At 38.7% G+C, this 17,654-nt stretch overlaps 1 protein-coding gene across 14 annotated transcripts in view; it reads right to left on the reverse strand.

Annotated features, from left to right (window-relative positions):
- Positions 1 to 17,621, reverse strand: part of Emsy (EMSY transcriptional repressor, BRCA2 interacting) — a 73,785-nt gene extending 56,164 nt beyond the window's left edge. For 7 of the 14 annotated variants that reach the window (XM_031387468.1, XM_031387471.1, XM_031387470.1 and 4 more), the window contains exons 1-7: positions 17,314 to 17,621; positions 15,552 to 15,660; positions 8,787 to 8,886; positions 7,439 to 7,513; positions 6,167 to 6,208; positions 2,289 to 2,464; positions 508 to 660 (exon numbers count right to left, since the gene is read on the reverse strand). In XM_031387468.1, coding sequence (XP_031243328.1) covers positions 508 to 660; positions 2,289 to 2,464; positions 6,167 to 6,208; positions 7,439 to 7,513; positions 8,787 to 8,886; positions 15,552 to 15,621 — 616 coding nt within the window. In that variant the 5' untranslated portion in view covers positions 15,622 to 15,660; positions 17,314 to 17,621. Of the gene's footprint in view, positions 1 to 507; positions 661 to 2,288; positions 2,465 to 6,166; positions 6,209 to 7,438; positions 7,514 to 8,786; positions 8,887 to 15,551; positions 15,661 to 16,675; positions 16,784 to 17,313 lie in introns of those variants that run through there. The other 7 variants (XM_031387475.1, XM_031387469.1, XM_031387463.1 and 4 more) reach the window with 6 other exon arrangements.
- Between the last annotated feature and the right edge of the window lie 33 nt (positions 17,622 to 17,654).

Genomic DNA, 17,654 nt, shown 5'->3' on the forward strand with positions numbered 1-17,654 from the left:
GTCAGAAGATTAAAACTGTAAACAAAAACCTTTTAAAGATTCTATCAAGAAGAGATATGAAGGCAGCCTCTTGAAGGAGTCACTGCACTTAAGAGCTGGGTGATTCACGAGAAATTCAAGGAATTATGAGGGATTATGTGGAATAATTCAAGAAAAGACCGAAAAGATCAGAAGTCTGGGAAAACAGCAAGTAAGCACATGCCTTCAGTACCTATTCATGTCTGTGCTCCGCAGGAGTCAAAGGTGTGAATGCCTAAAGGACAGCATTGCTCAAAGGCACATTTTCCACACAGAGCAAAAAATGATGGCATTTCTCAAATCCCAAAGCTGATAAAAAAGCAAATACCCAGTCATATATACAGATGAGAAGTCTTTAGAACCTTCAAAAACTAACCACTGAAAAACAGCTTGTAGCCCAATGATTTATTCCAGAAAAGCAGATCCACTCAGAACTTGGACTGCAGCATTTGGTCACGTGGGTCCTAGTAACACTGAGACATCACTTACTTTTGACATATACAGTACTTCCACTTGGCAAGACAACTACACTGGAGGCAGGACTGGCAGGTCTTGGAGACTTAACCGTTGCTATGCTGCCACTTGGAACAGGGGTAGAGGTTGGGGTAGACGTGGTACTTGTGTAGGAATAGCAAACCACTACTGAAGGAATGATAAAAAAAAAAAAAAAAAAAAAAAAAAAAAAAAAAAGTCTGCTGTTAACTTTCACAACTGTCCAGACATACAGAGAAATTACGTTTATTGCAGGCCAACTTTATCATTTTCATATGATCAGAAGCTAAATGCTAGTACAAAGTACTACACTCAAAGGTTAAACGCTATTTTGAAAATCATCACTTAATGGTCTTTCCCAAGTATTTACAGGCTTATCAACAGGTAATGGAAAATGGAGAAGAATGGAGGTACAAAGCAATCAAGTTTAAAACTTTATTGAGAAAAAGGGAAATAATTTCTCATAATGGTAAGAACTGGACACCAGGTACAAACTTGCAGTATTTTTTAACACCAACAGCAGCACCAATGATGGGGATACAGTATCTCCCTAATCTCAGAGATCTCCAAACATGTACAGGAGAACCAAGCTAGTCTGTTTAAACTAATTCAGCATTTGCCAATCAAGTGGTACAACAATAATTAAAAGAGTAACATCAAACTTCAACCTCCCTATCACTCAGTAAAAGGACACAACTTAGGAACACCAAGAATAGCCTGGAATTAATTAGATAAGCCAGGTACTACACTAAATTTTTCCACTGTCACCAATTCTCACACTATACCCCGTTTTAAAGATAAGGAATCCACAGTTTACAGATGCTAAGACATGCTGAAGGTCACAAGGCTAGGAAATGACAAACTTAAATCCAAACACTGATTTCACTATTAGAAACCCAACTTTCTTCCCATTCTACCAGCTAGCAAGAAGAAGCGGTAAAAGGAGAGATGAAATATAACTGCCAACAACGAAGAAAACAGGAATCCAGTAGAGGCTACTAAGTATGCACAGATAACTGCTTCCCTGAAAAATATAGCTTCCTTTGGCATAAAGCCAAGCCTAATCAAATGTGAAAAGTGTCTCACTCTATTCAAAACCCACAGCTAGACAAGACAAAGCAATTTCTCAAAATAATCTGGCAAATGTATTGTTTTTAGACCTGCTTTTGATCCAAGCATACTCTTGAATTGAGTATCATCCTTGGTAAGACAACTCAAAGACTTTTAAAGCAGGTCAATTACTAGATTAATTAACAGTAAGAAAGTGATGATTGACTGGGCCAGAGAGGCTAAGTGTACCATTGATTCAAAACAAAACAAGTTTTATTTTCTGGAGCTATCAGCTCAACATCTTTTACCTTGTTTATTCTCTAATACCACTTACTAAGTCCTTCCTAACAAGAGACATTCAAAAGGCATGGTAGCTCATGACTGTAATCTCAGCAGAAGGGAGGCTGAGAAGGACGAACTATCAAGAAACTTTGAGTCTAGCCTGGGATACAGTGTTTTGGTTTGGTCCCCAAAACAAAACAAAGCAAACAAAATAAAACAAAAGATACACTGATGTCAGAAATTCAGCCTGACAAAGCTTTTTTCAATTCTATAATTAACATAATTTCCCTTTGAAGAAAAGAAATTTGATTTTAGTGATACTGAAAATCTGGCAGTTTCTAGTTTGAGAATCAAAGACATACCAATCTCATAATTTTTAAGCACTTACTCTAAATAGATGAAAAGTCCTGAGAGGAAACATCTCTAACAGCAGTGTTCCTACTCACCTTCTTTATTTGCTGTCTCTGCAGGCACGGGAAGGGATGCATTGTGCTGGACAGCTGCATTGGCCACAGCATTCGCTGTTACAGTGAAGGCAGTCTGGGGAACCAGCCTGGGCATCAGTGGTACCAATCTACGTCCTTCGATGGACCACTCTGAAGAACTATTAGGTCCAGACATACTAAACAAAAGAAAAAATGCTGCTACAAGGGTTCACAGTTGCTAAAAAATGAGTCAGACAAACACAGCTTTTTAAATGATCAGATGTACCCTGAATTCTGCAAAGGCTTCTTTTTTAAGCAAGCAAGATCAAACTTAGGAACATTTAAATTCAAGGAATGACACACACTGAGGTTCTGACACACCTTATTCTATAATCTGAATCCTATAATGAAGATACTTTTTTTCTATGCTTTGGAAATAAAAACTGATACTGACATATGAAATTGGGTTTCATGAATGAAAAGAAATATTTCTACTAACTTTTAAAACTTAATTTTGTAATTACTTAAGAAACTAAAAGCATTGAGAATGTTAAAAATCATATTTTCCTTTATAATTAAGGATGGAGTTCAATGAATCTTTGGAAAATTCCCTAACTGCCCGCATGGCCAGAGATTCTAAAGGCTTTCAAACATGGAAAACTGAGGCAGTAAACGAGAGGAGTTAGTAAGACGGAAAACAGCTGTATACAACAGCTGGTGTCACTGATAATATTCACTGTATTTTTATATGATTACCCTTCCTAGTTTTTTTTATTTATTTATTTATTTATTTATTTATTTATTGGTTTTTGTTGTTGTTTTAAGAGTAGATCTGAGGATGCTAAAAGAAATCTACCACTATTTTATGTTATTTGTCTAGTGTACCCTGCACTCTAAAACTAAAAGGCACTTGTGGCAACTGAACCCTCTCTAAGACATTAAATAGTCTCTCTTCCTTAAACTTCTTAAGAATGTTTTGTTTCAGAAATCAGATCAGAGGTTAAAATACCAAAAGACGGCTGCCATATCTCTCACTTGGCTTCGTGAAATATCCTAATGTTTAATGTCAAGGTTTAAAATTAATCTAAAAACAACTGATTTTCTTCACTAAATTAGAAATAGAAGTTTTGGCTGGGCAGTGGTGGCACAGACCTTTAATCCCAGCACTTGGGAGGCAGAGGCAGGCGGATTTCTAAGTTCAAGGCCAGCCTGGTCTACAGAGTGAGTTCCAGGACAGCCAAGGCTACACAGAGAAACCTGTCTCAAAAAAACCAAAAAAAGAAAAGAATAATAAAAAAAAAGAAAAAGAAAAAGAAAAAAGAAATAGAAGTTTTGTGAAACCACAGATTCTATAGCCCAGCCTAGAGCTTTAGACTTTATATCCAGGGACTCTTCAGATTCAGACCCCAAATCCTTTGTCAGTGGGTAGTGAAGTACTTCCATGATGATGGTGGTGATGTTGACAGTGATGGTGTTAAAATCAACTTCGGGCATGTTACGTGTCAGTCACTGCTCTACATCTCTTACTGCATTAACTCAGCTCACTCAACAATCCTATGAAGTTGATAGCATTAGCATCTCCATTCTCTAGAATGAAAAACCGAATCACACAGAAGTTAAATAACTTGCCTAAGGCCACACAACTAATAAATGTTTCCTTCAACAAGTATGTATCATGTTTCTGTAATTATTTGTCATATCATAAACATAAAGAATAAAAGTTTCCTGGTGGGTTTTATGGGAAAGTTTACTTTATACCAATTGAGAACGATTGCTTAATTACTGACAATTTTTGCTGAAGAGAATAAATTACAACTTAAAAAGGATTTAAAACAGGCATGATAGCACAGGCCTTTAGCCTTTAATCCCAGCAACCCTTGGCAGAAATAAGCAATGTTGTAAATCTCAGTGAGTTCAAGGTCAGCCTGGTTTACGTAGTTAATTCCAGGCCAGCCAAGGATATATAGTGAAACCCTGTTTCAAAACACCCAAACAAAACATTGTCTCAAAAAAGAGAGAAGGAAGAAGAAAAAGGTTTCAAGTTGAAGAATCCAGTTGAGTTACTATAAAAATATATACAAATTCTTTTGTATTTTAAAGCAAGTTCTACAAGAGAGAAGGAAAGGTGGACTTCCTGAGGCACCAGTAACCTCACAAATAAGATGAGCTACATAAGCTCCATCTTAATACTAGCTCAGAAACAAAGAACAGTACAAACAAGATAAAGACAGAAAAGCATTATTACTAACTGTTAAATGAAAACCTTTCGAAAAGCTAGCATGCTCTTGTTATACTCCTGATACCATTAAAGACTAGCACTGATAAGCCTGTTTGGCATGGGTTTACCACACAAATAAAGTGACTTCTACACTTACCTGGTGTGTTATTTAAATGGTGGCAGGTATTATAAATTTAAAAATATGAAGCATATTTCTATGCTACATATACTACGAAAAAGATAAAGCTTGCAGTGCAAAAAGACACAACTGCAACTTTTAGGAAGAATAATGTCTTCCAAATGTCCACTCATGCAAGCATGCTCAAATATTAAATGAATGAGAAATGAAGTATCATGTTAGAATTAGGTCAAAAGTTCCTATTTGCTTTAGTGATAAGACTGTAAATATCTGTTAGCTGAACAAGTCATCTAAGTGAATTTAGAAATTAAGAATTGTACCTGAGGGTTTCACAGGTTCCCTCAGTATGCACACTTGCCTGCCTCTCTAGTCATTCAAGGAACACAAGGAAGGTGCAGACCCTGCTCTGAGAAAGCCACATACTAATAAGCTACAATGGGGAGCAGTTAAGAAAAGCTGCATCCTCACATAGCAGCACAGCATTCTGGGAATATCTGACAGTAGGCAGAAGTGCCAAGATCTGATATTCCAGACTATCATTTGAATCTAATTGTAGAGACACTGAGGACTGGGCTAAGCAAAACATGTGAAGCATTGATACTGTCATAACTAAGAACTCAAGTTACAGTGACAAAGGACAAGCACCCTCGCTCGCTCGCAGGCGAGCCTTGGAGCAGAGGCCTTCAGCATGGTTCTCCTGGGTCCAGGTCCCTTACTCCTTTTGTTCCCCTTCCCTCCTGCTTGATCCTCTCAGCTTTCCCACCACCTTTCAAGAACATTCCTTCTGAGCCACACAGCAGTTTCGAATGAGGAAGGGAGGAGGAGTAGGGGATGCAATCAGCTCAGATGCATTCCTCTAGCTGCTTTTACTGATTAAAACCCTCATACGTCATCTTCAGGTCTAGGCTCCACTGCTATATCTGAGGGCAAGGAAGTGTCACCAATCCTCATTCCCTAACTCTTGGGCTCAACAAATAAGTACAATAGCCAGTCAAACTAAAACCACAGTAAAAGATATTAAAATCAGAGTAGAAAAAGACCTAAGAAGCTTTTTTAAAAAATTAAATACTGAAGTAAATTCTTTTTTTAAAAAAAAAGCAATTCATATATTAAAGAAATCAGAAAGAAAGGAAAGGGCAGAGAAACAGGTGAATAGAAGCCAACTCTCAATTATCCATGCTAATGGAGAGAGGAAGGAAAGGGAGAGGTCACACAGATTAAAGAAATCCACATATTATCCAAAAATTATTTTAGCAAATAATAGTAAATTCTTATACCCATTTTTTTCAGGCCAACTAGCAAGTTGTGAAATGAGTTATAAAAACTTTCACCTCCTCTCCCTTCCCACCCTCTGACTACAGATATTCCCAAGCAGCAAAAATGGCTAAAGGTCGGGCAGTATTAGGAAGGTGAGGAGGGAAGAGAAGAAGCAAGGGGCATGGTTAATTCATAAATGGAGTATGTGCCCCTGAATAATTGAGAGCGTCAATTTGGAAATAAATACAAGAAAAAGCCTGAAATAATAATAACCTATTTGCATACCTGTAACTTGGTCTTTCACCCAAATATAAGGATAAATTCATTCTTAAAAGGGGAAAAAAGGAAAAGGAGACTAAATAAATGTTATCCTTTAAGAATGACACTGATGTATCAACTTACAACTCATTGCCCCAAAATACCACTTGAATGCATCTAAGGTATTCATTGTCTACTTTATTATCTAGTGCAATTTCCTATGACCAGTCCCAAGTTAGAATCCAGACCCAGTTTAAAGTATTCCAATTCAAAAGTCTGAAGCAAATTAAAAAAGGGACACATTAAATGAATGTTTCGACTATGTTAGCCTGACAATGAAATACTTGCCATCTCTACAGAGGATTTCTAAGTTTCTACCATACAAGTCTACCAGTGAAGAATCTCGAACTTACAGAACAAACAGCAAAACATTCAAACTACACTGTTAAAGAGGTGAGTACCCCATTCTATGTGTTAAGTAAAATGAGGGACAGTGAAGTACAAGAAGCCAACAGACCGTGAAATCAATTCAAATTCTGTCAAATTCTGCCAAATGCCTAAGTCATCACATCATGGTAATGGACTGCGTTCTTTTTCCTTTAGTTTTATGTCAATTAAAATATAAAAAAAAATGGAGAATACTTTAATGTTTCATGAGATATTTCTATCATCACTGAAAGGATTCCTTCCTGGTCCTTTCTGTTCTTCAGGAGGCACTACCTCTCTATAACTAATGTCTGATTCTGCTCTCAGTCTTCTACCACCCTGTACCCAATCTCTCAGTTATGATGATCTGAAAACAATCTCATAAGAAGCCTTTATCATTTTATTGTGTTTACTTTCTAAAGTACATTAAGTTATATTTCTTAAAATGAACATATATTTTATAATTTTTTCTAAGACTTGAAATATCTATCTGAAATTAGAGCCATATAAAAATTATAATGCCTATTTATAAAGCAATATCAAATACCATTACAAGAAACCTCTAAGTACCTTTCAATTTTAGGAAGTACACTTCTTTGTTACTGAGTTGTACTTCCTGTGGTCTTTGATTTTACAGAGATTACCTTGTAATAGGATTTGACCTGAGTACTTTAAGCTTCCCTAACAAAATGCAAAACAAAAACAAAAAGTAATCAATTGAATAAACAGTAATTGCTAAGGGCAGAGTCTCTGAGTACAGAGATAGTATTAAGATAAAAGGCTCAGGGACCTGCCACACAAAAGGAAAACTGTCTCAAAACTACTTTATACTACATCATTTAAAAAATCAGGGGTGGTAGACTAATGGCTTACTTATGTGCAATTGTTGTTAACCGTTCATCGTTTACTGCTCTCCGAACTTCAGCACGGTGGCGCTCTGTTGAGATGCTATGAAAAAAAATAGCCATTATAGAACTCTGCCAAGCAGGCAGCTCTTCTCTACACTTTTATTAATGTTTAAGTCAACATCTTTAGGGGGCCAAGGATTACTTTGCCTAATGTGTATCTTCAAAGTCATAGGAAAGATTTCATTTGGTTCTGTGTAACTGAGGATTATGTATCTGCAAATCCCAGAAAGACAAACTCAGCCCGATATGCAGATTTTCCCATCTGTGAAAGAGCAGGCAAGACTTCCTATTAGCTAGCAGGGAAACAGGTGCTCAAGGACCTCCTTATCTCAGGGCTGCCGGCAGGAGGACGGAGCACTTAGAAGAAAGTCTTCTAAGGTCTTTTCCTAAGGCTGAAAAATCTAATAATTTTATGTTCAATGAATATAATAAAAGTAGTAAGAGTGGCCAGATACTGTTTCTTGTGGGTACATGCAATGAAACGTGACTCAACTTTAGCTACGTGCCTTCTACATTATGTTACCAATGGTAAAAATGTACATATATTAAACACTGATAAATAAAACAATTTCTAAAGACATCCATTATATTCACAAATACCCAATAAAGTAAATACCACTCTTCTTATATTCTTTAGTACTTAACTTTAAATTTATACCATGGATTACAACACTTAAGAACTAAAAGCAGAATTTACGAGGAACAAAAAAATAAGACTGAGAATCTACTTAATTATACTCCTATATTAATGCTAATTAAATAAGAGCCTCTTCCATATCTTAACTTCTAAAAATAAAACAAAATTACTTTAAATGTAGAAAGCAAACTTGAGTTAAGCAAAACATTTTCTGAGAAATCTCAAGATATAAAAATGGATCAACACAAAGCACCAAGGAATCCCTTTCACTAAAGTCGGATGAATTGAAGCTCCATTCTAGCTCAAATAAAGGAGTCAGTAGATTTAAGGCAGCAACTATATCACTAGCACCCACTTACACACGTTGAGGCATCCTGCTTATATCCCTCTTTTTCTTCCAATAAATGCTACTCTACATTCTGATATTCAGTTGCACCAGCTCTTCTTTCTTTCACCTATGTCAAAGGACCTCCCACCAGGTAGTTCTCTGCCTGAAACCCTTTGATTGGCTTATACAACAGAGACTAAGTTTCCTCTTTCTATAGCAGCAATCACACAACTGGAATAGGGCCTCTAAGTACACAACAAACTGTTCTTCAGTTTGAGAGTGAAAAGAAGTAAACCCTACAAATTGAGATTTCAAGTCACATCACCAAAAACTTTCATGACAAATTACCTAAGGACTTTAGAGAGTTCTCCAAGAAGATCTTTCTTTTCCTTGGTGAGATCCCCTTGTGCCCGAAGTGCACTGATAACTCCAGCATATGCCTCCAGTTCTAGAAAAAGAAAATTATTTTATCAAGATAAGCCTTTAATGTTGAATAATGTGGCTATGCACTATTAAGCTTTAGAGCAAGAAATCCCAAATCAACCAAATGCAAAATTTAAAATTCCTTTCAAAAATGTTATTGACTAAAGAGATTTAAGTGTCAAGTTCACATTTATATTGCTTTGTCATAAAATGTCTCATGGAAGTCAAGGGTATAAAATGCTTAGGAAAGAAAATCTCTAACATATTACTGAAGAATATTTAATTTAGCCAGGCATGTTAGATCTTTACATCTACAAAAACTACCATCCAAGCAAATAAAACACAAAAATCTGCCACCCAAATAACTAATTAGTCTAGTGGTATGTGCCTATAATTCCATCACTCACAAGGCTAAGGCAGAAAGATGGAGAGTTCGAGGACAGCCTGAGATATAGAGCAAGAAACTGACTCAAACAAATATAGGTAGGAGAGGTGACAGCACCTGAGTTTGATCCCCAAAATCTACTTAAACTAAAAGAGAAAGAGGATGGCACATTCATTAATCCCAGACTCAGGAGGCAGAGGTAGTCTCAGATCTCTTGAGTTCAAGGTCAGCCTGTTCTACAGAGTGAGTTCTGGGATAGCCAGGGCTACACAGTGAAACTCTGTCTTGAAAACCCAAAAGAGAAAAAGAAAAAAAAAAGCAGATATGGTAGTATATAGTTGTCACCCCAGTGTTGAAGGAAACAGAGACAGGAGGACCCCCTAGGCTTGCCAGCCACTAAGCCAGCCCAGCTTACTGAACTGAACAAGCTCTAGGTGACAGACCTTACCCAAATACAGACTTAACTAAAAAAACAGAATTTTTTAAAAATTAGATGATGCCTGATGAACAACATTTGAGGCTGCTCTGTTTTATGCATGCATGTGAAGGAATATACAGATATACACACATGCATATGCATGTATAAAGATACAAAGAGAAACTCAGTAAATGTGGGCTAACTAATGAGATGATACCCCTGCAGACTTCAAACTACCTAATACATAAACAGTAGTCTCACTTGGTTCATAGTGTCCAAAATTCTGTCAAAAGGGGGCATAAAGGGATAAAGAGATGGCCCAACAATTAAGAGCATTTGCTGCTCTTCCAAAGGACCTAGGTTCAAATACCAATACGTACATAGTGGTTCAGAAGCATCTGTAACTCCAGTTCCCTAAAAATCTAACACTCTCTTCTGGCTTCCCTGATAACCATGCACATATGGTACACAAACATACATGCAGGCAAAACATCCATACATATAAAATAAAAATAAGGAAATCTTTTGGGAAGCCTTATATAGAAGAAAGGGCTGAGTAAATGAAGCAGAAATGTCTAATTCCACTGAAATAGCCTACGTGTGAACATCCTGTGTATCGAGTGTGTACTGGACACTATGCAGACACCACGTGAAGTATCTTTCAAAAGACAATGCTCCAATTCTCCAAAAGCAAAAACTCAGTTCCAAGAAATACATTTCAGCTATGACACAGCCAGCCAAGATTACAAAAATGGTACTAGGAATAACCATCTTAGAATTCACTATATTAAATGTTCATGCCCCAATAAAATATTTATGAAATATTCTATTCAACAAATCAATGTTAAGTCCTAATACATATACACTAAAGAGTGTTAAGTTCCACTCTCAAATATTTAACTGCAAATGTATTCAGGCAATTATGATGGTTTGTATATAGTGACAGAGGAACAGGAAAAAACTCATCATCTGGCTTAGAAAAATAAACTTTAATCAGGAAAGGAAGGGTCTCTGTAGGTAGTGGAGGGATGAACTCCTGCAAAAGGAATATAGAGCAAAAGAACTGAAAAGATTTCTCGTTACTTCAGTAGCTTCTAGTAACAATAACTACTTTTAAGAGTTTTACATTAAAGGTAGTAAAATTATCTGAAGTTGAATAGTCACTAACCCAAACTAAACTACTAACAGAATATAAGACAGAGTACCAGGGAAATTATTTAAATATTTGTAGGTATAAAACAAAGTTCCTATTCTCAAAATGGTTAAAATCAAAGTCTAAAAAGGATATGTGTATGTCAGATAGATGATTGATAAGTAGACATATATTATGAAGGTTTTACTTCACACATGTAAGAGAACAGAGAAAAAGGGAAACAGGAGTAATCTGTGGTCAGACTAAGAAAATCCTTTAATCCTAACCTAAAGAGTTATTTGCTAAAACCCAGTAATTAATTGTAGAAAGATTCTGCAAAATGTTTAAGAGAATGGCAATGCCATAAAAACAAACAAAAGGTCAGAAGGAAAAGGTGGCTTGAGAAAAAGACAAACTATTTGTATTTCAGGTTTTACTGTTTCTGAGACAAAAAGCTAGTTTTGAGAGTAACTTTAAATTCTGACTCTTTTTGCCTACACCTCCTTAGTGCTGCGATGACAGACATGTGCATGACTTAAAAACACACAATTACAAAGAAAACATACTGAGGAAATATGACAAGCAGAGCTGGACAAGCTGTCTCAGCAGGTAAAGGAACCTGCTACCAAGCACTGTCTATAGTCTAACTTCAATCCCTAACATCCACACAGAAGAAAAAACTTGATTCCTGCAAGCTGTGGCCTGACTTCCAAGCACGCCCCATAGCATGTGTGCAAGATCTGGCGTGCATAGGCACACATACAAATAAAATAAAAACCAATTTATTTAAAATGTAAGATTTTTTTTTTCGTTTTAGACAGGGTCTTACCATGTAGCCCTGGCTGACCTGGAACTTTCTATGTAGAGTAGGCTGGCTTTGAACTGAGAGAACCACCTGCCTCTGCCTCTGCCTCTTGGGTGCTGGGATTAAAGGCAGGTGTCACCACACCTGGTTAAAATGCAGTAAAAAATTTTAATATGACAAATATTTCTGACATTTCAAGTTGTATTTGAAGCCAAACTAAAAAGCCATGCACAAAATTAGGAGGTGGCAACATCTAACACACAGAGCTGCAGCTCTGAAAACATGACCTCAGCTACATAATTCCCAGCACTCCCACAGCAGGCCAGCTTAAGAACCTTGACTAGCTTCCAACCTTCCTTTCATACTTGCTGAAGTATATGTTTATGAGTATCCTGAGATATCTTAAACTCAACTTAGTTTCTTGTGCTATTTTTTGGCGATATTCTACTGTAGGGTTAATTCCAGTGACAAAATGTATAATGAAGCTACTTGTAACTTCATTATAAGTGGGCAGTGGTGGTGCTAGCCTGGTCTACAGTGCAAGTTCCAGGACAGCCAAGGCTATGTAGAGAAACTATGTCTCAAAAACAAAAAAGAAAAAAAAAGTATAATAAAATGATAAACAAACATGAATGCCACAGAAAACAAAAGGTGAATCATATTACTTTTATAAAACTCTAAAATAGGTGCATTTAAACAAATCGACTACTCAATTATACTTTAGTCATAAAGCCTACACAAGTCAGTTAAGGTACAGCTCAAGAGGCAAGGGGGGGGCAGCTAAAGTGTAGCAAGCATTTGCCTACTACTGGTACCATAAGTATATCATAAACTGCCTAGCCCAATTTCTTTTTTTTAATGTATATGAATAGTTTGCTTGAATGTATGCCTATACACAATGTATGTGCTTGGTGCCAGAGGAGAGCACAGATCCCCAGAGCTGCCATGTGGGTGTTGGAAACTTAATCTGGGTCCTCTAAAAGAGCAGCCATTTCTCTAGTCCCCTAATATCCTTATATTTTAAACGTTTGACATCTCAGATTGAAACAATTTATAGTTGTTTCTAAAGAGACAAAGTTTTAGACACTTTTTAAAAATTGTGTATATGTGTGTGTGTATAGCAGAGACAGAGAGAAAGAGAAAGAGAGAGAGAATATGCCATGTGAGTGCAGGTGCCCAAAGAGGCCAGAAGAGTGCATGAGATACTTGGCACTGGAGTTGCAAGTAGTTGTGACCCACTTGATTTGACTGCAGCGTTCTGGGGAGCCCTTAAGCTAGTGGGTCAAGAACCCTTTGGGAAAGGATATGGGATATCCTACATATCAATTTTACATTATGATTTGTAACAGTAGCAAACTTATAGCTATAAAGTAGCAATGAAAATTTTACGGTTCCAGGGATCACTACAACAGGAAGAACTATATTAAAGGGTGACAGCATTAAGAAGGTTGGGAACCACTGCTCTAAGTTAACAATTCTTAAGGAAAGTATCTTCTCTAGACTTTGAACCTCAAAGACATGATAGTAACCCAATGGGTGAAAGAAGTCTTTTGTCAAATTGTTGTCAAGGTCCACCTTCTTAAGTGTCACAGGAGATGGCAGTGCACAGGCAGTGGCTATTTTCTTTAATACAGAAGCAGCAGCTAGCATCTCCCACACAGTCTACCTAAAACTACAGACACCTTTATTGCTAGTTATTTATTACTTTAAAATGTTTTATGCTCAAGTTTTTTCCTGCATCCTAAGTCTTTATTTCTTCAGTTCCTTCTAGGGTATCTTTTTTTCTGTGCATCTCCTCTTCTAAGTTAAGAACAATGTGATTCTCTCCAGTGACGGTCAATCAGATGTTTGGGGCAAGGGAACCCCAATATAAACTCAACCTGACCCTGAGTTCTATAAGTCCACTGGTACATCTTGGGTAGTTCACCTGTTTATCTGAATAGGCAGTAACTGAGAATCTACATGTAAATCCAAGATTAAGAATTACTCTCTACATTTTTAAATGACGTGCAGAAAACAAAAGAAAGTTAGCACTCTCTTTGAGCTATGGAAAATGCAACTGGACCCACTGCTTGACCTGGGCATACATATCAGCCCCACCATAGTAATAATACAATGGCACACACTGCTTTTATAAAATGGCATCTTCTGGGTAGCTGGTAGCTTTTCAGATATAACCTTGATAGCCTGAGCAGTTTCATGGGTGTTCATTCTTGAACACCAAAACTTTAACCTCTGGATGTGGGTGATTTTATAGGGTCTTATGGTCAAGCCATTTTCATACACTACCTCAAATCACTTCTGGGAAAAGCTAGGAATAAAGTTAGACTTAAAGGTTACTAACTTTACATTTAAACATAAACCCTTGATTCAAGGCTCTCAAAACCCAGAAACCTCAGTCCAATCTACTGTCTTTGTGATCTACTTATCTAGTATTTTTAACTCTGAGAGAAATGAAGTTCAACTTTATAACCAACAACAGGTTACATTAACGCATGTGTATAACCAAATGCCTTTAAAATAGTGATAAAAGTTTACATGCAAGCTTAAAAGATTGTCTCCCTCAAAGAACACTCTTCAGATAGCTAAATCAAGGTTAAGTAGTTTGAAATCCTGAATGGGTTATTAGCAGCAGATCCATACTAGCTACAATTTTATCTGATCTACATATAAGAATTTTGCAAAGATTTCCTCTGAAGGAAAACATTAGTGGCCCACAAATATGTCTGAAAGTAACTGCTTTAAACACTATAGTATCAGACGTAAGCCACGATGAGAAGCTTAATTAATATTCATTACCAAGACACCGATGATCCCTTCCAAATAATCTGTCACTCTTTCATTTAGTACAGTGCTTCAGGCTACAACAGTAAATAAGCCAGGGCCCTTATAATCTAAAACAGCATATTCATGAATATTCATTTGAAACCAAAGATTCAAATGATTACAGTAACTCTTCTTCCCAATACTCCCAAGAATGGCATGAGGCTGACGCCACTCTACACACATGTAGTTCCTTACACAAAACATATGCTTTAGCATTAGGGCTTGCTTCTCTCCCTAAATATTTGTTGAAAAGAGCTGCTAAAGGGGAAAAAAGAAGCATTAGTTAAATTTAAATATAATGGGTATCTTACCAATTACAGTAAGAAATAACTGGGAAACTAGGCAGCTTGCCTTAACTCAGAATCTTGAAAAGGCATATGTTACACACATACTCAGTAGTATCCCAACATAAGCAGAAAAAAACAAACAAACAAACAAACAAAAAACAAAAAAACATTACGTAGAGCAGCAGCTTTCAACCTGTGACCACAACTTCTTTGGAGGTCAAATGACCTTTTACAAGGGTTGCCTAAGACACAGATATTTACATTAAGACTCACAACAGTAGCAAAATTACAGTTATGAAGTAGTAACAAAATAATTTTATGGTTGGGGTCACTACAATGTGAGGAACTGTACTAAAGGATCACAGCATTCGGAAGGTTGAGAAGCACTATGCTAGAAGTCAAATACTCACTACATGACTTACTGTGAGTTTTGCCTTAGGTTTAAACTTCATATGTAAAAAGGGGACCAAAACCAAATCAATCCAAAGCAATCTGCTTTGGGGCTTGAGTGTTATGTGAAATATATAATGAGAAGGCTTCCCATGCCTCATGGCTCCTTGTGTCATAATTCCTCCATCTCATGTACAAATCATTCTAGGTCCTGAGAAAACAGTGAGAAAGATGAGGACTATGCCACCAACAGCCACAACCCACACAGAAAAAGAAAAGGATCACAGAGAAATATAAAATATCAAAAATAAAACAGGCAGGCATGGCAAAACACACCTGTGATTCCAGTACATGAGAAGCTGAGGAAGGAGAACCATCATGATTTTGAAGATAGCCTGGGCTACATGGTGAGAGCCTGTCTCAGAACAAAAACAACAAAAATCATACCCAATTTTCGAAGAATCCGTTTGCATTCATCCCTGCTGAGATCCAAAAGGGTTGGCCACACAACAGGCATTGCTGCTTCTGTTTGGTAGCCCCAAAGAGCTTGTCCTCCCTATCAGAAGAAAAACAAATCGAATTACCAATGGATATGCAAGGATATAGAAATCCTTCGACTGGCTACAAAGTAAGATTGAAAAGATAACTCCTAACCATTTTTATCTCCACACTCCAGCTCCTGACAAACCACCCTTTGAGAGCACACTGATCCAGCTCATACTAACAGGGGAAAGAACAGATTTTAAAGTCAAACACTTCTTGGTTCCAGTTCCAGCTTTACAACATAATTAATTGTTTCATCCTAGTGAACTGCCCCGTCTGAACCCAATTTGTATGCCTTTACTAAAAAAACAAAACAAACAAACAAAAACAAAAACAAAACAAAGCACAAAAAAGTAATCCAACCCAGTTTGTTATTTATAAGTATTAGAAAACAGGGCAAGCCAAGTTCTTTCATAGTGGCTGGCATATGACTTGCCAAATAGATTCTACCACCTGTGCAACCTTGGACAAGTGACCGGACCTCTGCCAGTTTCCTTAATAATAAGTTATGATATAAAATAAGCAAAGAGTAGAGCATGTTATTTGGATAAATGGAACTCAATAACTCTTTTCTCATGTTTTGGCAATAACAGAATCATTTTCAGCATTTACCAAAAGTTTAAAAGCCTAGAATTTTGCACTGTAAATTCCTTGGTCATATAAAACCAGTAAGTTCTCACACTACAGGTTGAGAACTCAGTAGATTTTCCTTAACATCTGTTAAACTGATAAATGGATGGGCGGCAGGAGAGTAGAATGAATGAATGAGCCAGCCTGAGAGTCAAACCTAAACCGATAGGACTCTTCAACTGCGTTCCAGGCTCTGGGTTGCTAACTCCAACTCTTGGCCTCAAGTGGCGCCCCCTTCCCCCTACTTCCCATAGTCCTCTAAGCTCAGAACCAACTCTGAGCAAGCCGAACTGGATGGCGCGCCCCAGCTGGCAGGATGACATAAAGAAAGGGGGTGGAGAGGAGGAAGGGGCAGAACCAAAGGAATCTGCTGGCTCCCCAAGCCTGTCCCCGCCTACCGGTAGAATCTCGGAGGCGGCCGGCGACCGCCCGAATCAGGCACCACGTCACGGCATCCCAAAGCATCCTCTCCAGGGAAACCCACGGCGGGGCCGCACAGCAAAGGGAAGCCAGGCAGCAGAAGCCGGAGCGTGCTCCGGGCACCGGGGTCGCATCGACTCCTTCCCCCGCTCAAGTGTCAGCGGGCAGCCCGCCCCGCCCCCTCTCTAAACACTCACTCCCTCACAGCACCACAACAAGAGCAGCCCGCCCGGCTCCTCGCCCGCGCGGCTCAGAGCCGGTCCCAATGTCAAGCCCGCGCCCCCGCGGTCAGCAGCCAGTCTTGGGAACCCTGGCCAGCGTCCGCGCCTCGCGCACTCCTCAGCGGAGAGGACGACAGAGAAAAAGCAGAGGAGCGGACAGCCCGCCAGACAGCCCGGAGTCGCCTCGGGGCTCCTAGACCTCGACCTCCGGCGTTCCATCACCAGGCATGCCGGAGTCCCCCTCAGTCCACTTGAGGGAGCCCCGCGATCCCGTTAGGAAACAACGGAGGATGGGGCTGAGCGCCCCAAGCCGGGATCCCCAAGCCTGGCCAAGCGCTCCCCTACCCTGGATAGCCTGCCAGCTCTTTCCAGGACCCTGCCTGAGAGACACCCACCTGCCCGGCCTTTCGGGGCTCATCTAAAAGGCTCCTCCGCCAAGACTAGGGGACACCAGGAATTAGGTTTGTTTGCGGTGCCTCAGAAGGGGCAAGATGGCGACAGATACCAGAGCGCAGGCGCAGGCGCGCGCGGCTTGCCGGGAGGTGTAGTTCGCCTTTCCCGCCTTTTGAGAAACGAGCACTCAAAAGCCTCCATTCGTCCTGTTCCTTTTCCTTCGCGTTTTGAAAGGAAAGGACGGACGACGCGGAGCCTGGTGGGAGTTGTAGTCCTAGTTCAACCTCGCTCCTCTTTCTCTGGCTTCTTGCTGGTTACATGCGCAAGGAAGTCTGGGAGTGTA

This window comes from Mastomys coucha, unplaced genomic scaffold (assembly GCF_008632895.1).
Source record: "Mastomys coucha isolate ucsf_1 unplaced genomic scaffold, UCSF_Mcou_1 pScaffold21, whole genome shotgun sequence".
Classification (NCBI taxonomy): domain Eukaryota; kingdom Metazoa; phylum Chordata; class Mammalia; order Rodentia; family Muridae; genus Mastomys; species Mastomys coucha.